Source organism: Triticum aestivum, chromosome 2D, assembly GCF_018294505.1.
Source record: "Triticum aestivum cultivar Chinese Spring chromosome 2D, IWGSC CS RefSeq v2.1, whole genome shotgun sequence".
Lineage (NCBI taxonomy): Eukaryota > Viridiplantae > Streptophyta > Magnoliopsida > Poales > Poaceae > Triticum > Triticum aestivum.
Genome location: NC_057799.1, coordinates 647,375,636 through 647,394,666, shown reverse-complemented (window position 1 = coordinate 647,394,666; position 19,031 = coordinate 647,375,636). Strand labels below are relative to the sequence as shown.

Below are 19,031 nucleotides of genomic sequence, written 5' to 3'. Positions count from 1 at the left end.
AGGCCACAAGATATTGACCAACATCAATGCTATAAAAGATGTGAAAGCACTCCTTCTTTCCAAATAATTGAAGTTCTAGATTTTTCCTAAGTCAAACTTCTGTATATTTGACCGTATCTATATTAAAAAATGTCTATATCTACAACACATCGAAAGTACATTTAATAATAGATCTGATATATATTTGGAACAAGGGATTAGGTACTAGGTTAAAAAACTCCACCGTGATGCCAAGCTAGTACATTAATTTTTCTATATACATTTATAACTTAATTAGAATTTTTTTCCTTCAGAAAGAAAAGAATGGGAAGTGTTGTCGAATATCCATTTCAGCTCCCGAGCTCATCGGTGAACAGTAAAATCAATATAAATACTAAAACATTCAAAAAGTTCTGCATTATTTTTGCATGGAAGACATTGTAGTGTGTGAGGTCCGCTCCAAATTTCAGCATATTTGGTGTCCGAGCAGCTCTCAGAAAAAAAAAATATCGGTCCGGAACAGTAAACTTTTTCAAAGTCTCCAATTTTGTTTTTTTTCCTGAGAGCAGCTTGGATGTCCAAATGAGCTGAAATTTGGCACGAACATCACGCACTAACACATCTTCCACGCAAAAAAAAAATCAAAATTGTTTGATTTTTTCTAGTATTTCTTTTGATTTTACTGTTCACGCGCAGGTTCAGATGAACTCGGGAGCCATTTAGCTGCTCTCAAGTCTTGTAACTAATCCAACCAACAACGTACAAGCAGCGTATATATAAGCCAAGCTGGCAAAGATTTTTGTCTCGCGTTGACAGTGCAGACAGAGCTGGAGCCTACTTAGCTCTGACAGAGTAGAGTACTGAGGGGTGTAGCAAGATGGCAATGGTGGACGCGGAGGCTCCCTTCCTTACGGAAGACGCGGTCGATGAGCCACCGCTTGCCGGCGTCTCCGACTTCCGTGGCCGCCCCGTCTACAGCAGCACCTCCGGCGGGTGGCGCTCCGCCCTCTTCGTCGCCGGTATGTACTACACGCGTACGCACCGTCCTAGATAAGCTTTTGATTTGGTGGCGCCAACTAATTAATCAGCAATGAATACGGGCCGGCCGGCGGCATACATGAAGTGATGGAGGTCGCCAGCGCTTTCGCCTACTACGGCGTGTCGGCGAACCTGATCACCTACATGACGGGGCCACTGGGCCACTCCAACGCCGCCGCCGCTGCCGCCGTGAATGTCTGGTCGGGAACGGCCACCCTGATGCCGCTGCTGGGCGCCTTCGTCGCCGACTCGTGGCTGGGGCGCTACCGATCCATCATCCTCGCCGGCACTCTCTACGTCCTGGTATGGAAACCAAGTAGAAATCCTCCTTCATTTTTAACTATTTCAACATTTCTACTTACGGCACAATCAGTAGGCCACGACCTTGAATACCGAAACTCGTTGCTTTCAAATCTATTTAATCTAAAAATAATCGATTGTGTGGAGTAGAATGCAATAATGCAACTTTCAAAAAGGCTGATGTGCCATCAACTAACGGTAGGTTGGTCACCAAATATGGATTTTTTCTGATACGGATCAATCATGTATGTATTTATTATATAATGACGTGATGTAGTTTTCATATATAAAAAAATATTTGTATGAACTATCTTTAAGTAATCAAGGAACAACGGCAGGGGCAATGACTACTTTTTTCGGCGAAAGGACTATTAATGCCCACAGATCTAAAAGAATAACACTAACAAGGTTTTAGCGTTGCCTCGTGGCAACAGTCTAACAAGTTTATGAGCCTAAAGCTATAGTCCAATATAGGCATGTTTGAAATTCAAATTAAGTAATATGTGTTCCTAGAATGGATGTCTTATGATATACTCCCTCCGTCCAAAATAAGTGTCTCAACTTTAGTACAACTTTGTACTAAAGTTAGTACAAAGTTGAGACACTTATTTTGGGACAGAGGGAGTAAAACATACCTCAAAATTATTTATTTTCTGTTTTCGAATTATGAATTTCTGCTACATTTTAAAGTACATGTCACTTAAATGTCCTTCATGTGTTAGGCTTTACTTATTCTTGGCAGTTCTCCTTTGGAAGATTGACCATGATGACCTTAAACATTATAGTACCAATATTTTAAATTTAACACTTTCTTTTGTACAAATTATGTTCTTATATATAATCTTTTTGAACAATCAAACGGACAGCCGCAATTGCGCACTTCTGGTTTCAAGCCGATGCCCACCTTACCAAAGTATTAGCTTGTGCCAGACATCCTTCGCCAAATATTTGGGTGGCAACTCCCTTTGATGTTCATGTAAAGAAGCTCCCTTTGAACATCCAGGGTTTTCTTTCAGATTTTCCGATCTTTTCATTTCCTTTTTTCAGCCATCCTCTCATGATAAACTCTGGTGACAATATTTCATGTACTGCATGGATTTGGTACAAGTACGTAAGAAAATTCAAATCCACCTCAGTCCTCAATCATCTCTTCTATCGCGATTCACATTCATGTCTCAACTCTTTTTCTGGGTGGAGATCTAGTTGCATGCATTTTGTAGTTGACCGGTCCTGATCTTAGGATTGAAGAAAATTAGTTGCCAACCGAACAGGTCTATCCATTTTGCCAAATATTTGGTAAATGGCAATGGTTGCAATCCAAATGATTGGTGCTTTCCAGATATTTGGTAATTCCCTTGTTTTGGCGATACAAAAATTTTGGTAGGGATAATTGGGGCTCAAACCCTACATACCCATTAACTCTAAAGGGCCAAAGAATGAAGTCGATGAGAATATTCCTAATAGTGATACTAACAGAGTGTCTTTCATTAAACTTTGAGTATTTGTGCAAGTTTTCATCCTCCATCGAACGACTCCCTAGCGACATGTTTTTTACCGCCTCCCTCTGTCTCTACTGTCGATCTGTCTCATCTCCTATAGCCTTAGGCCATGGAGGCATGGTGGATCCCGACCCTTGACAGCAGGAGCACTCCTGCTCGGTTTTTAGTATGTTTAGGGTTCGTATCCCGCTTTGGAAGGTGAGGAGGCAGCGGCTCCCTAAAGATGGAATAAGGCCCTCCCATCCTGGCCCCCCGCCCTGATGGAGCGTTTAGCATTTGGGGGGGGGGGTGAGGAGGTGTTCACCGGCGGATCTCGCGGGAATAGATCGGTGTTTGTCTTTGCTGGATCTTCTTGGACATGGTCTTCGTTTGGCTGCGATAGTGTGCCTACAAGTTAGATCCTTCCGATATGCGGTTCTCATAAGGCGGGAGCGATGGAGGCGGCGTGCCTTCAGCTTGCTCCGCTGCTTATAATCGTCGCTAGTTGTCTATAGACATGGATGTAATTTCTCTCACATCTAGTATTCTTTGTACTCCCACATTGTTTGATGAATAGATCAGAAGTTTTTCCCATGAAGCAAAAAAAAGTGTGTTTCATTGTGGAAGACGCAAGAATTCCTGGAGTCCCAAGTATTCCACGGAATGGAAAGAGCCACCGATGGCCATAAGTCATTGTCGAGGATGAGCCGGAAGAGGACATCCCAAAGGCAGTCAATGGAGGTGGGCATTGGGAGCCTTACCACACGGACATTGGATGAATAAGTTGAGTACATCCTCGCAGCGGGCATCACATCTTGGGAAGGATGTATTGTGGATGTTCTTGTGTAAGAGGTTGCATTTTGAATTTAGTCCATCTTTAAAAAGTAGTCACCCAAAAAATTATACTTTGCCTCGCATCTTGGAGTTCCAAATAAGAGGGGAGTTGGAGTCTTTGTCCTGCTCAATCGTGAGGAAGGAGTAAGAATGCTTGTAGGGGAAGGGGGCCGGATTAGGAATCATTCGTCATTTCTGTCGTTTGGAGGAAAATCATGCAATAAAGATAGCACAACATCTAACTCGAACAAGGCAACATTAGTAATGTGGTTTCATAAGCTAGACAATAGCCCGTTTTGCAAGATCTGTGAGACACCATAAGGGGTTTGGCTTAGGAGCCAAGTATATTCCTAGAAGAAGGTGGTAAGACCATTACTGTTAAGAACAAAGGAGATTTGTTAGGGAGTGGGTTCATGGTTGTTTGCAGTTATCCAGAGGAAGGAGGGGTTGGTGTGTTTATAAACAATTGTGTGGGAGTAGCGAAGGTCACATTGCCACCCAAATTTCCCTTGGGGCTGCCGACATGAGACCCTATGGGCGGCATTGCCCACATGGAAGTAGGGCGTAGTTCCATGAGGAACCTTCTAGAACACCCTAGTAGCTTCTAAAACATTTTGACAACTTTCGGGGCACTTCTAGACATCACGGGGACATTCCAGGACTTCCCGGGACACTTTTGAGATCATCTTGAGCACCTTCAAAAGTCCTTTTTCACAATCAATTATCTCCTAGTTCTCTTGGAAATCAATGGTGGTTAAGCGTGTGACCCTATAGGTTTGAAATCATGCAGACATCACCTAGAACACCCTTCGGTCAATAAGTATCAATAGGTCTAGACACCCTTAATAATTCTCACATATTCACGAAGATCTTCATTGATCCAACCTGACTTTATCGCGTACAATTCTCTTTGCTTCGGGATATGTTATAAAACCCGATGCGAGACTTTTAGTGGTATCCCCGTGATCAACACTTTGATCACTATACCCAGTTATCCTCATTACCAATTTTGTTCTCTTTTCTGTTTCTACATTCTTGTATCCCTGTGATGTCAATCACTATGTCTGGCCAGACAATGTCGGATAGAGAAATACCGAGTGGGCCCAAACTGTAGTGCCCCATCGCCAGAGGAGCTAATCCCAGTCTTGAACTATCGAGCATCGTGACATACTTCTTTGGTATACCCGTCATCTACCTTTATAATAACCCAGTTATGGTGTGACGTTGGCAAAATCAAAATTATCCATCTGATACACATGTCTATGATATTCTCATGGTCCAAGGACGCAAGTAAATGATAACACTTCATAGAAAATATCAATAATAATTATACGACACGATCTCGCAGTAGTTCATAAGTCTGGTCTATCGAACACCACTGATCTCGTAACAATATTTTCTCGGCATCCTTGTCACATTGAAAATGCCTATGATCACGTAAAAAGGATCATCAACAATATAAGCTAGTCCTAGAGGCTAGATCATGGATCTTTATGGTGTCTATGTTTTCACATATGCAACTGAGTTTTCCTTTGAATCTCACATTCAATAACCATTCCTATTATATCATAGAAATATAAAATTAATTATGAGCATGAAAAATAACAAAATAATCAATTTATTGTTGCCTCTAGTGCATATTTCCAATAAATGGGGAGAAAGGTGGCTTTGTGGACGTTTAACGAAAGACCAATGGCTAGAAAAAGTCATCGAGGATAGTCTTAAACTGGTTATCAACCTCTAGGAGGTGTGGGATAGAATCAGCATGTCTTCTCCGTATTGGGGGATGGTAGGGGTATGTTAGGGTTGCGGGGTGGGGCGTTGAAGGCCATCTGCGTGGGCTATGAGCATTTGGTGTTGTACTAAGTCTAAAAAAATGATGCAGAGGTAAGAGGAGACCGGATCACCTTGATGTAGCCCATTTTGCAGTTAATCCAATTTTCATGGACACCACCTAGGAGGACCACCATTTTACTGGAGGAGAGTGGTGTGTGAATCCAAGAGCACCAGGCTGGTTGGAAACCCATGTGTGTAAGAATGAGGAGAAGCGAGTACCAAACAATGGAGTCAAAAGCTTTATGGGAATCGTGTCTTGAAGATCATAGTGAGTGTCTTTCTGGAGTGATGCCACGTAAATAAAATTCGCTCGGGTAGACATGCCACTGATGAATCCAGCTTGATCACCATGAGTAAGGAGGGGGGTTAGGGGGTTTACACTGGTAGTTAGAAGCTTGGCAATGGCTTTGGGTAGACAATTTTTGAGAGGGATGTGTCAATAGTCATTGGCAGATCTACCAATGATGCCCTTGCGAAGGAGAACCGTATGTGCTCTATTGAAACCCACTACATGGACAATCTGGTTGTGAAAGTCCCGAAAGAAGGGGAGAACTATGTATTTTATGAAGTGTTATTACATTCTGTAGAAACTGGGCCCAGAACCATCTAGTGTAGAGCTAACATTGGGGTTCATATGTAGAAAGGCATAGTACACTTCCTAGTTGGACAAAGGGGCATCGAGTCAGGAAAGTTGTGGAATGGAGGTAGGGCAAATGTCTTGGAGGGAAAAACACCAATAGGTGATTTTGGGGGGTACAGATGAGGTCGTGGTAGTAGGATTTTAGGAAATCTACCTTTTGGTTGTGTGAAAAGAATTCGAGGCCATTGAAATTTTACATTGAAGATAATATATTTATAATTCCAAACAATAATTCATTAATTAAGAAGTACTCCCTACCTTCATGTTTGTAAATCCAGGGCCATCGAGGTCGATTCACTAATATTAGGATGTGTAGTTAATTACGCGTGAAAAACACCCACTCCATGTAGTAGTTATCAGTTGTGTAACATGATCAATTGATTTATCCATTGCAAGCACAAGTGTTGTCTGCCATTCTACATTAATTAGCTAGAGAGAGGGAGGTATTAATAAGATAAGTAGTTATCTCCCTTGGAAAATGCCGAAGTTATTCACAGACCTCACAAACTCGATCAAAGGGAGCACTTTTGGAGATTTCATAGTGGATAAAGTGTTAGAATTAAAGCCTAATTGAATTTACTAAAGATGTGTAATCAAATTACCATGAATTTTTGCAATTTAAAGAAAGAAGAAACTTTTTATGATGTAGAATTTTTAGAGATTTTCTGAAAGACAAGGAATTGCCCTATCCATCCATTCCAACCTAAATAAAAAAATTGACTACTAACTGTAATATAAGAAACAAGCAGTTTCTATTGTATTTTAGATTACGGTTTGAGAACATATACTTTGAAGTTAAAATGGGTGATATGCAATTGTATGAATTTAAGAAAATCACAATATTATTTCCTAATATCTATGACAAGACATTCATATTTGTGTCCGAGTTATATTCGTCCGATGAGCCTGACGTCTCATTAAGTTTCTCTCATGTATGAAAATCATGGAATTAATAAATGCAAGTATTAGACATATTCACTTAAATTTGATACTCCCTTTGTTTCAGTTTACAAGTCCTACGCGTATACCTAGGTTGCCAATTTTATCACCCTAATATAAACTATATAACAAAAAAATTATACCGTTTGAAAATAGAACATCTGAAGTTTATATTGGTATATTTTTTGTAATATATGACTTGTATTAGGTTGGTCAAATTGACGACCTAGGGGTACGCGCACGCCCTGTAAACTGAGAGAGAGGGAGCAAGTATCTCACAAATCCCTTTCAGAAGCCGATTGGTAAGGTGTGGGAGCCTTTTTTTTCTGTCGTTACTAATCTGGTTTAGAACATATCTTCAAATTATACATGTAGAAAATGTTTCTTGCAGTTTTGGAATTGTTATTAATGGGTGGACCATTAAGCAAACGTTGACAACTATTTTTTTACATGTGTAGGGGTATGCCATGATCACTCTAGCATCTGTGCTCACGGCACAACATCCATCGTTGTCGGGCGACACCTCTTCCCATCCTTTGTCGCTGCGGGTGGTGTTCTTCTACACCTCCCTGTACCTCATCGCCATCGCGCAGGGCGCAGACAATCCAAATGCATTGGCCTTTGCCGCTGACCAGTTCGATTCCAACCACCCCAGGGAATGCGCCGCCCGCAGCTCCTTGTTCAACTGGTGGTACTTCTCACTGGCTGTAGGTATCACTATTTCTGTTGGTGTAGTCGGCTACATACAGGAGAACCTTGGCTGGGGAATTGGGTTTGGCATGCTCTGCGCCATCATGCTCGGTGCCTTAGTTGTCTTCTTCCTTGGCACCCCTACATACCGCCTCTATGCACCCACTCCCGGTGCTGAGAACCCCTTTGCCCTCCTTGCTCGTAGCCTTGCCGCGCTAGCCCAACATGACAATGCCACTTCGAGCTCATTGCTTGGTTACAAAAAAGAATACCAGGTAGAACAAAAAGAGGATGCGGTAAAAAAGGAGGAGGCGCGTGGCGTGGTACGGTTGCTGTCAATCTGGGCGGCGTGCCTGGCATATGGTGTGGTGTTTGCGCAGTTCATGACACTCTTTAACAAGCAGGCCCGCACCCTGGACCGCCGCATCTTTGGCAGTCTGGAGTTACCGCCGGCGGCGCTTCAGATGTTAGGGCCTGCAACAACTCTGTTGTTCGTCCCCATATATGATTGTGTGCTGGTGCCGATGCTGAGGCGCGCGACAGGCACCCCGTCGGGTCTGACGCTACTACAACGTGTTGGCACGGGCATGACATTGACCCTGGCTACGATGTTGGTGGCGGCATTGGTGGAAACACGACGCCTTGAGACAGCACGCGAGCATGAGCTGGTGGACAATGCTGACGCAACAGTGCCAATGTGCTGGGCATGGTTGGTGCCACAATATGTTTTGATCGGGGTGGCAGGCGTGTTCGCGGAAGTCGGGATGCAGGAATTCTTCTACGACCAGATGCCCAGTGAGCTACGCAGCTTGGGCATGGCACTCTACTATAGCGTGATCGGCATGGGCAACTTCATCAGTGGCGCTCTCATCTCCCTGATCGACCGCATCACCAGCAGCGGTGGTGGCGACAGCTGGTTCGCGGACAATCTCAACCGTGCTCACCTCGACTACTTCTACTGGCTGCTTGCCGGCCTCAGCGCCACTGAGCTGGCGCTCTTCCTCCGGTGCGCAAGCACCTACGTCTACAGCTACAAGAGGCTCCGCTGAAGCAAGGACCTACCATGTACTACAAAATGCAGAGCTCCTGCCATTCCCTTACAAAAATGTTGTTGTATACTGAAATTTGGGACGATAAATTATGAATGCGTGTCTACAAATCCAGGTGATCGATGAGCTACAAAGAATTTCTCACTCCATGAATTGGGTAGATACAAATGTATATCTGCATACGCCAGCGCTATATTAATTAATATGGTACTACTTGGCATTTCACAAAGCCCATTTCTACATGCTGATTTTTCTTAACTATCGAAAGCATCCACTTGGTTTGGTCAACAACGCCACATTAATCGTCTTGGGACTATTAATCACGTGGCATTACTTACCTTAGCAGGTCTACTCTTGCTGCCTGCAACGACGCTTAAGTTAAGTGCCGTCAGTGCTAGGTGCAGTGTGCGTATCTTACTTAATCTGCACTTGCCGCCTGCAACGCTTCCTACTTGATCGTAAGTAACTACTACCTACTACGGTGCCGTGTGAGTATCTATTGGAGTGCGTGATGTATAATAGCTTCCCAGTTGCTAGATCCAATATCGATATCTCCGCTCTCCAAAATTCAAATCCAACACCTTACTGGACGTCCACTAGCTATGCGCCACCAGACATTTTATCGAGATCCGTGCAGCAATTTTCCAGAAAGAACACTCAACTCATCACAGTTCATGTCTTCAAGTCCCTAACAGTTTGCAAGGAAACAACTCAGATTTAGCAGATTATTCCTCAACTGCGTACACAATCTCCTTTTTATGGACAGGACCATGCCGAGCATCATCATCCAGCATATCCAAGTCAGGACTCTTGGTCTCTCTCTCTCTCAACATGAACTAATGAGGGTAAACATTTTCAGAAAATAACGTGAAGCAAATTTTCAGTGACAATCTGGAAAGAAACAAAATTAACAAGCCATGGTTATGTACGCATTATTCAACTAAAATTAAAAAATATATCCAAAATCCTTCACGGTTTCGAATCACGGGTCAACCACATATATACATCGTGAACATGAAAAATATTTCCACATGTTAAATCCACATCACAGATCATTAACACACGGAATCCGGAGCTGAAGGCATTCATACAAGATAAAATAATTTTCAGATCACAGAGCGTTCAACGAAACCCCTTCCTTTTTGCTAAAAAAGGAAAGAAAACAAGAACTCTCCTGTGAGGCAGACCGCGACGAACGGCAATATTACTAGTTAGCACCGCGAGGTATTGTAGAGCGGCGATGAGGGAGAAGGAGAAACAGAATCTGGATCTGATCGGGGTGGAACATAGACGGTGCATCTGGGCTTTGGGGGATAGTGCATTTTTTTTTTTCCGAAAAGGTTGCGGGATAGTGCATAGAACTGTGATAGCTGCAGGTTGTAAGTGCAAACAATTGTCATCAGCCCTCGGATCTATATTGGATGGTGATAGGATATTAATCCCTAAAAAAAGGATGGATAGGATAGTTAGAGGACGTCCGACTAGGCGTGGGAAAACCAAACACATCGGTTGATTGAGTGAGGGAGTGAGTGCCTCGATCCGCTATAAAATGGCAGCATCTTGGACGTGAGGAACCCACACTCTCACTCCCTCACTCACTCCCTCACTCATTAGCAGAGGCTCACTGAGCTTTGACCGATGGCGTCGAGCGGTGCAATGGTGTTGGCCATGATGGGCCTCCTCGCCGCGCTGGTCTGCCCTGCTGCTGCGGCGGCGACGGAGTTCATTTCCATGCCCACCGACAACGTCGGCGACCACTCCTACGGCGTCCACGCCACGGTCTGCCCCAACCTGGAGAACATTGTGCGCGACAAGGTGGCGGATGCACGCAGAAACGACATCAGCGTCGTCGCCGGCCTCCTCCGCATCTTCTTCCACGACTGCTTCCCTAACGTACGTTGTTGCCTGTGTGCTCTTACTTACTACTCCTTTTTTTTCGAAAAGGAGGTTGGAACCCCCGGCTTCTGCATCATTACCTACTACTCCTACTATTTATCAAGGGGTCTGTCTAGGTCTCAGTCGACTTATACTTCACGAAGTCTAAGTCGATTGACGTCATCGCTAGACTAGTGGTAAGTTAATTTCCGTTCGCTTGGCTGGAGTTCACATTCACTGTTGGCCTGCGTTGGCCTGTGTTGCCTCACCACGTGGGCTGTTGTTGGGCTGTATTGTTTTTCCTTTTTTTATTTGTGTTTTTTACTGGATCGCTACAACATTGTCCCATTAGGTGTATTGCTAACAGCACGATGTAGTTCGTATTTTTTTTACGCTAGCATTGCTAATGCTCTGTTCCTTCTTTTCTTTTCATCTTGTTATTTTTCCTTTATTTATCATTTTTAAAAATATTAGTTATTTTTTTAAATGATAAAGAAATCTTTAATGTGACAAAGAAAATAAATAAAAAACAAACAAAATGAAAAGAAGAAGACAATTTAGTTGCCTGTGATCGACAGATAAGCAACTATATGCGTCCGACTAATGTGCACATGTGTATCATTTTTGTTCTCATTTTTGCGTGTTGTCTAGCTTTCCGTTCTATGTCCTGGTTTTTCTGATTATTTTTCCCTGTTGTTTGTTCAATGTTTTTATTATATTTCATTTTTAGTTACATGTTCACCAAAAAAAGGAAGCACATTTTGCATTCGTCGTTATACTTCAGAAAAAGCGTTTGTACATTTCAAAGATGTCCATCGTGTATTGATAAAATAGTTGTGTAATTATAAAAATATTCAAAAAGATTTAAAAATATTCACCATATATTTTAAAATATTAAATGTGTATTTGAAAAGATAATGAAGGTGTAGGGAGCGGCTAGTTGCTGGTACTTGTATCCCTTGTTGTGGGTTATGTTACACCATGTAGTTACAGTTGAGATATGGCGTGCAATAGTATTTTCATAAAAAATTGGCAGAACGCCACTAAGTTGCAGCCATGTTGAAACAATGCAGTTGCAGCCAGGATCCACACTTGAAGTTGCATTCCTAGTGTCTGACATGCAATTGGCCCGCCCCCTCCGACAAAACAAAGGTCCAGTTGCAACCAATGTTGGGGGACAAGCAGTTGCGATCCGGTGCGGCCCTTGCAGTTGCGGGGCTGTTGTCGGGCTTGCAACTGGCCTGCCCCATCGACGGAACAAAAAAGTCCAGTTGCGGTCGGGTTACAAGACATGTAGTTGCGCTCGGGTGCGACACTTGTAGTTGCATGCCTAGTGTCAGACATGCAACTGGCCCGCCCCCTCTCCCGCCGCCCGCTCTGACAAAACAAAGATCCAGTTGCAACCATGTTGGGGGACATGCAGTTGCGGTCGGGTGTGGCGCTTGTAGTTGCAGGGCTGTTGACGGGCTTGCAACTGACCCGCCCCCTCCAGCGGCGCCCCCTCCGACAGAATAAAAAAGTCCGGTTGTGGTTGGGTTACAAGACATGCAGTTGCGGTCGGGTGCGACACTTGGAGTTGCATTCCTAGTGTCGGACATGCAACTGGCCCGCCCCTTCTCCCACCGCCGCCTTCGATAAAACAAAGGTCCAGTTGCAACCATGTTGGGGGACATGCAGTTGCGGTCGGGTGTGGCACTTGCGGTTGTGGGGATGTTACCGGGCTTGCAACTGGCCCGCCCCCTCTACCGTCGCCCCCTTCAACAGAACAAAAAAGTTCAGTGGCGGTAGGGCTAGAAGACAGGCAGTTGCGGTCGGGTGCGACACTTGCAGTTGCATGCCTAGTGTCGGACATGCAACTGACCCGCCCCCTCTCCCGCCGCCCCCTCCGACAAAATAAAGGCCCAGTTGCAACCATGTTGGGGACATTGCAGTTGCGGGGCTGTTGTCGGGCTTGCAACTGGCCCGCCCCCTCTAGCGGCGCCCCTCCGACAGAACAAAAAAGTCCAATTGTTGTCGGGTTACAAGACATGCAGTCGCGATCGGGTGCGACACTTGTTGTTGCATTCTTAGTGTCGGACATGCAACTAGCCCGCCCCCTTCAACAAAACAAAGGTCCAGTTGCAACCATGTTGGGGGACATGCAATTGCGGCCAAGCGTGGCAGTTGCATGCCTAGTCTCAGATATGCAACTGCCCCCTCTCTCGTCGCTCATCTAAAACAAATGTTAGTTGTAGTCATTTGAGTAGACATGCAATTGCACTCGAAGACGACACTTGCAGTTGCATGCCTGGTGTTAGCAACGCAACTGCCTGTCTCTCTAGCCGTCCTCCGATAAAACAAAGTTAGTTGCAGTCGAGGGCAACACTTGCAGTTGCATGCCTAGTATCAGACAGACAACCTCACTATCTCTCTATACAAAAGAAACAAAAAGTCAAGAATGCGCCCGTCACGTGTGTGTTGTAACACTTACATAAGTTGAGGCATATACAGTTGGTCAATGACTAATAATTATAAAAGTAAAAAAACTAAGTTTTAAAAAAAGACAACTAGGCTTAGACAAAATAGTCATCTTTGCTCTATGTACCAAATTTTTTTCAAGTTGATGGAGACAACATGCGCGGGGGTAGATATCACCCCTCCCCCCTCCTGGCGAGTTTGACAATCAGTGACCCGTTAGCTATGGAAAGAACACCACTTATTGAAAGGAAGAGAGGAAAAATGAGGAGGAAGACAATGATGCGGGCGAAATGAACTAGCCCCTCCTTCTCACTTGTTTCAAAAAGCGTGAAATAAAAACCCATCCTGAGAAAGAGAAAAGCCAACACAACAATGCATCAGTTAGGCCGTAAACAAAACACATCCGTCAAAAATACACGAACCCGACGACCGGAATCCACATCTCCCAAATCGACTGAGTTTTAGCTAATTCTCTGTCCACCGAGGAAATGTGAAAAAAAGTAAACTAGTTTGGTAAAAAAGAAAAATACAAAAAACAAATTAACAAAAAAAGAAATGAGAAGAAAACAAAAAATGAAACAAAAATAAAAAATAGTTTGTCTAACAAAAAAGAGAAAAATAGTTTGCCTATCAAAATGGAGAAAAATAGTTTTGTATCAAGTTCTTTGAGGGGTAAGTAAGTTAAATGTATATTTGGCGAAAATGAATCATTGAAAAACACTAACAGAAAGAATGAACAATGGGAGTACTGATGGTCAGCCCTGTGTTTCCTTTTTCTGATCTGAATGGATCCAGCACAAGAGGGATGTACTTGTGGAAGAATGAGAAAAGCCGCCGTAGTAGTGTCTCCCTACTGCTGCAGGCAAAATGATCACTGGAAAAAACAACATGGAAAAAGCCCAGCTGACAACGGCCGTCCCATCACGCAGCCCAGCCCCAACAACAAACAAAGAATAAATAAACGGGCCGCCGAACCAGCTAGTCTGAAAAGGAAGCACGCGCTGGTGACTTTCACGGGCGCTTGCGCGAATCGTATAGCTTCTGGATCGAACGGCTGCCATTCGATTGAGACTTTACCAAGTCTCAGTCGACTGATTTTTAGCAGCTCCATTTATCAAGTATAAGTATGTACATCTTGTGTATCCATCGTGCAGGGCTGCGACGCATCGCTCCTGCTGGAACCAAGTCACCTCTACTCCAGCGAGCAGGACCTTCCCCAAAACAAAGGGCTGCACGAGGGCGCGCTCCAACTCATCCAGCGTATCCGCGATGCCGTGCGCGAAGCCAAGTGCACGGACGTGTCGTGCGCCGACATCACCATGCTCGCCACCCGGGACGCCCTCATGATGTCCGGGGCACCAAGGTACGACGTGCACCTTGGCCGCAAGGACAGCAAGCGCCCCGCCTCGTTTGCCGAGGTCGGACGCTTCCTGCCCGCACGCGATGCCAAGATCAGGGATCTCATCCAGGTCTTCGACAGCCGCGGCTTCAACAAGGGTGACCTAGTCGCGCTCTCCGGCGCACACACCATCGGCAAGGCAACCTGCCCGAGCCTAGAATTCCGCACCGGGGAGCCTGCCTGGTTCGTCAAGGCAATCAAAGAGAATTGCCCCAGATCAGGGGACAAGAAGCACATACTCGATGTTACCACCCCCGACGTGTTCGACAACAAGTACTACGGCAATCTCCTCGTAGGGTTGGGTGTGCTTGGCACCGACATGGAGCTCCTCCAACACCAGGAAACAAGATTTTTTGTAGAAAACTGGGCTAAGGACGAGCATCTGGGGTGGTTCCATGGGCACTTCGCCGCCGCCATGAAGAAGATGGCAGATTTGCCCGTGGACCCAAATGGCGAGTACCGCGACAACTGCTTCAGGCCCAAGTTGGTGAGGAACCTCACCGCAGACGGTTTCGTGGCCTCGGCTTGAGAGATCATCAGATGCATCACACCATCGACCGCATAAATTAATGTGCATCCGTCGACCGCACGTCATGCCATATGTGCATGTAATAAGAGCAGTACGCCTAGCTTATCTTTTGTTTGATTGCAGTTAGCTTTTGTATGCCCACCTAGTCTAGAGCCACTCGGCCTGTGGGGCCTTGTATCGTCTCAGCTCAACAACTATTCCAGGCAGCTTTCTGTTGTTGGGAGCTGCTCTCAAGTTTTATCTTACAACTGTTTTCCATCCTTTAGGTTTTACGCCTGTTTCTGTCATGAAAATTAATGGAGATGTAAGATTGTGTTTTTAGCTCATGGAGAAGTAAGTTATTATAGTTTTCCTTTTTTGCTCAAATAGTAAGCTAATCAAAGGCAATGGGAGACCCAAACATCTGATGTTTTAGAGCACCGCAAAGAATTAATGTTGCGATATAGACCTGATCCGAAAATAACATGCTCCGTACTAGCCCTAGTCTCATATAAAGTGGTACTTTTCGTAATACTTAAACTTTTTCTGCAAGGATAAATAATAGTAATCTATTAATAAGTATAGTATCGCAACAATCGTCAAAGCAAATATGCGTTCCACATGCTTCAAACTTTTGGGTCGGGTTTCAGTTGGGAACTGGCTAGAGCCAGGGCGGATAGCATTATTGGTCTTTTCCATCTGTCCTTTTTCTCGTCGCAAACTAGTTCCATCATTATCCATGTGCTCCCTCTCCAAAGCCTATTAATTCGCTGCTTTGGACCCTGATCAGCACAAGCTACTTGGCTAACAATAGCACCATCTCATCTTCGGACGTGAGGAACACACACTCACTCTCTCTGTCACTCATGGTTATAGGTGTTAGAATTAGAGATAAACTTCACATTGTAATCTCAAACTAGCTCTATCTCTATTTCTCTCCCGTAGCTATCCTTCTCTCCTCCTCTCGTGTAACAACCGAACTCCTAGAAATCGGTACAAACTTGTAAGCCACAACAGAGGCTCTTTCTGCCTACGATCAGTATATACGTGCGGCTCCTCTACAGAGGAGTAGGAACGCTTCAACCTACAATAGGGTTACATATAGTAGTACGGTAATAATGCAATTATGGGTGCATTTTGCATCATGTTCTAGTCAGTGTTTTTGCATGGTAGACTTAATATTTTCTACATTTTTACCGTGATTGCTCGCGCATTTTTTGTCTCATTTCACCAGGACCTCCAGAATAAGGAGATTTGGAGCATATTTTAGAAAATCCTTTTTTTTAATATGTTGATTGGACGCATGGGAACCTTCCTTGCGAAGGGAGGAACACTTGGGAAGAAACCACACGCCGTTTGGAGGTTCCAGAAAAGAAGATGACGCGTGGTTGTATCGTGTGCTGCTGCCTTCTCTTGATCGACTATTTCCCCCTGCAATCATGTCTATGAGATGATAAACAGAGAGACTCCACCATACGAAATAATTCCATGACCTTCATTGCGATCCATGCCATCTTCACTGGCACTCTCAATTCCATAACCGTGCAATCCAAGGAGCATGCACAAAACGATTAATAGCACTTTTTTCCTTTTTCAAATTTTAATTATCTACAGTAATGGTTGGATGATAATTGGGAAATATTGTGAGACGCTCAATTCATGAAAAAATTTCTACAGAAAGATGACCAATCCAAGTCACATGAGCAGAAAGATACAACATTCCATGAACATGATGCCTCGTCCCCACACTTGTCATATGGAAAAAACAAAGGGTGTGGTTATATCTCAGTTAGCTCAAGCTTAACCAAGTCTCGGTTAAGTGGCATAATCATATTTAGATACAAATAACATGTAAAAAAATTATAAAAGAAACAAAAATTTGTATGGATCTTCGTGTAAAATCTCATGAATATAACATCGACTGAGACATAACGACGACTCATTCAACCGGATTTAGCAAAGCCGAAAAAACAACGCCCCAGCCGCACCACCGACACATGGACAAAATGATGCCCCCACCATACAGAGACCGATCCCCTTGTATAAATAATAATTGTGCGCTCTTGGACAAAATAGAGGAGAGAAGGAAACACATTTACTATCTTTGGTTTGTGGACTTCTGAAGCCAGCATTGGTCTTCCTTGTTGTCGCACTTATGTAAACCGAGGGGAATTCTTGTACTCAGAGCCTCTTGCTATATACATGTATTTGTACACACCTAACACAATAAACAGAAGCAGGACGTATGGTATTATCTTCTTGGAGAGCACAAACCTGGTAAACTCCGTGTTGTTACCATCGCTCCCGGACGCCTAGCCTAGGACCCCTACCTTGTGATCTGCCGGTTTAGGTTCCTCGACCGGCTTTTTTGTGAAGCTTCTATAAGCTTCCTGCTGGGTTTGTGATGCTTTCAGAAGCTTCCTGATGATTTCTTTTCTGGTTTTTTGTTTCTTTTTTATTTTTATCCCTTTTGCGACTTTTTCTAAGAATGCTTAACTTTGTACAAATTCGTGAATGTTTGACAAGTTCGCAAACTTTTATCAAATTCGTGAACCTTTTTGCAAATTCATGAATTTTTGTAAATTTTTGAATCTTTTCAAACTCATGAACTGTTTATCAAATTCATGCGTGAATGTTTTCTCAAGTTCATGATTTTTTAACTTTGTGATTTTTTTAAATTTGAGAACTTTTTAAATTTCCCCGAAAACCTGTCAGTGTCGATGACTTTCTAAAACTCTTTTTATTATTTTTTCCCCAAAAAACGTGTATGTTTTTTTTCGGAACCAGCCGCGAACGGCACGAGCGGGCCAGCGCAACCGAGCGAATATCCTAATGGGCCGAGCCATCTCAGGGGCCCATCTCGAATTCTTCGTCGTTTAGGCTATCTCTCGTCAAAAACAGAAAAGGCGATCTGTATCGTACTAGGAAATTCCTCCCAGGTTACTCAAAGAAAAAAGGAAATTCCTCCCACGGTGCTACTCGATCTAGACGGCTACGGCAGGTAAAGAAAGATCCAATCGATCTCCTCCCGGGCGAACTGCAGCCTCCAGGCGCCCTCCGGCGTCCATCACGTCGGCCTCCGCCACCGGCTCCTCCGACGACATGTCTTCACTAACGTCCATGCCCGCGGATCTGGTTCAGCTGGTCGGCTGGCTGCTGGCCAGGGACTTGCTCCACTACGTCCGCTTCCGAGCCGTGTGCACGCACCTGCGGTCCAGCACCCGCGCGGCCGCGGGATCATCAACCCGCGCTTCCATCCGCGCCAGTGGTTGATGCTGCCCGAGGACGACCCACGACAACCTAGAGACGGCACTGGCAGGAAACGATTCCTCAACCTCGGCACCAAAGTGTTCGTCTGCCCTCGAGTTCCTCTTCTGAATGACCACTGCATTCTCAGCCGCCTCGAAGGCCTCCTCCTCCTGAAGCGGAGCAGGGGACACACTGATGATGAAGACAATAACGATAATGTCTGCCTCCTTCACCCCTTCACAGGGGACGTCGCAAAGTTCCCATCAATCACGTACGTCACCATATGCTTGGGATCGACCCGCTGGAATGCACGCAACGAGCGTTTCTTTCCGTGGAACGTGACCGCCTCCTTGAGCCTTAGTGTCGAAGGAGTCCACATGCTCATGATCATGATTACAGATGTGCCGCGTGTACTCTTCGCCACCATGGATGACAAGCAATGGAGTTTTTCCGCCTAGAGCTTCTCCCAGACTGGGATCATCAGATCATCCCAAGGAAAACTATACGTGTCGCCACTGCTGCCGCCGCACATGCCTGGCGATGAACCACAGATTTTCCAAATCGACCCACCTCGGCGCCAGAAGATTTCTTCAGGGTTCAGCTCATATTCGTTCCCGCCACCAAAGGTGATCACTGCAACTCAGTACCAAGCTATTTTTGGTGGTCCTTTCAAGCTAGTAGAATTTGACAATAAGAGATTCTACACGTCAATTCCATTAATTGGTCACAAGTTTTCCTAGTGCATACATGGTGCACAAGT

The 19,031-nt window shown here is 44.6% G+C and overlaps 2 protein-coding genes across 2 annotated transcripts; both read left to right on the top strand.

The window, feature by feature from the left end:
- Positions 1-792: 792 nt before the first annotated feature.
- Positions 793-8,897, top strand: LOC123050796 (protein NRT1/ PTR FAMILY 5.10). The gene is made up of 3 exons (XM_044473528.1): positions 793-998; positions 1,103-1,320; positions 7,503-8,897. The coding sequence occupies exons 1-3, from the start codon at positions 857-859 to the stop codon at positions 8,781-8,783; spliced, it is 1,641 nt and encodes a 546-aa protein (XP_044329463.1). The 5' UTR covers positions 793-856; the 3' UTR covers positions 8,784-8,897.
- A 1,478-nt stretch (positions 8,898-10,375) lies between these two features.
- On the top strand, positions 10,376-15,409 carry LOC123055352 (peroxidase 31). The gene is made up of 2 exons (XM_044479348.1): positions 10,376-10,676; positions 14,270-15,409. Exons 1-2 carry the CDS (start codon positions 10,422-10,424, stop codon positions 15,041-15,043), a joined length of 1,029 nt encoding a protein of 342 aa, XP_044335283.1. The 5' UTR covers positions 10,376-10,421; the 3' UTR covers positions 15,044-15,409.
- The last annotated feature ends 3,622 nt before the right edge of the window (positions 15,410-19,031 follow it).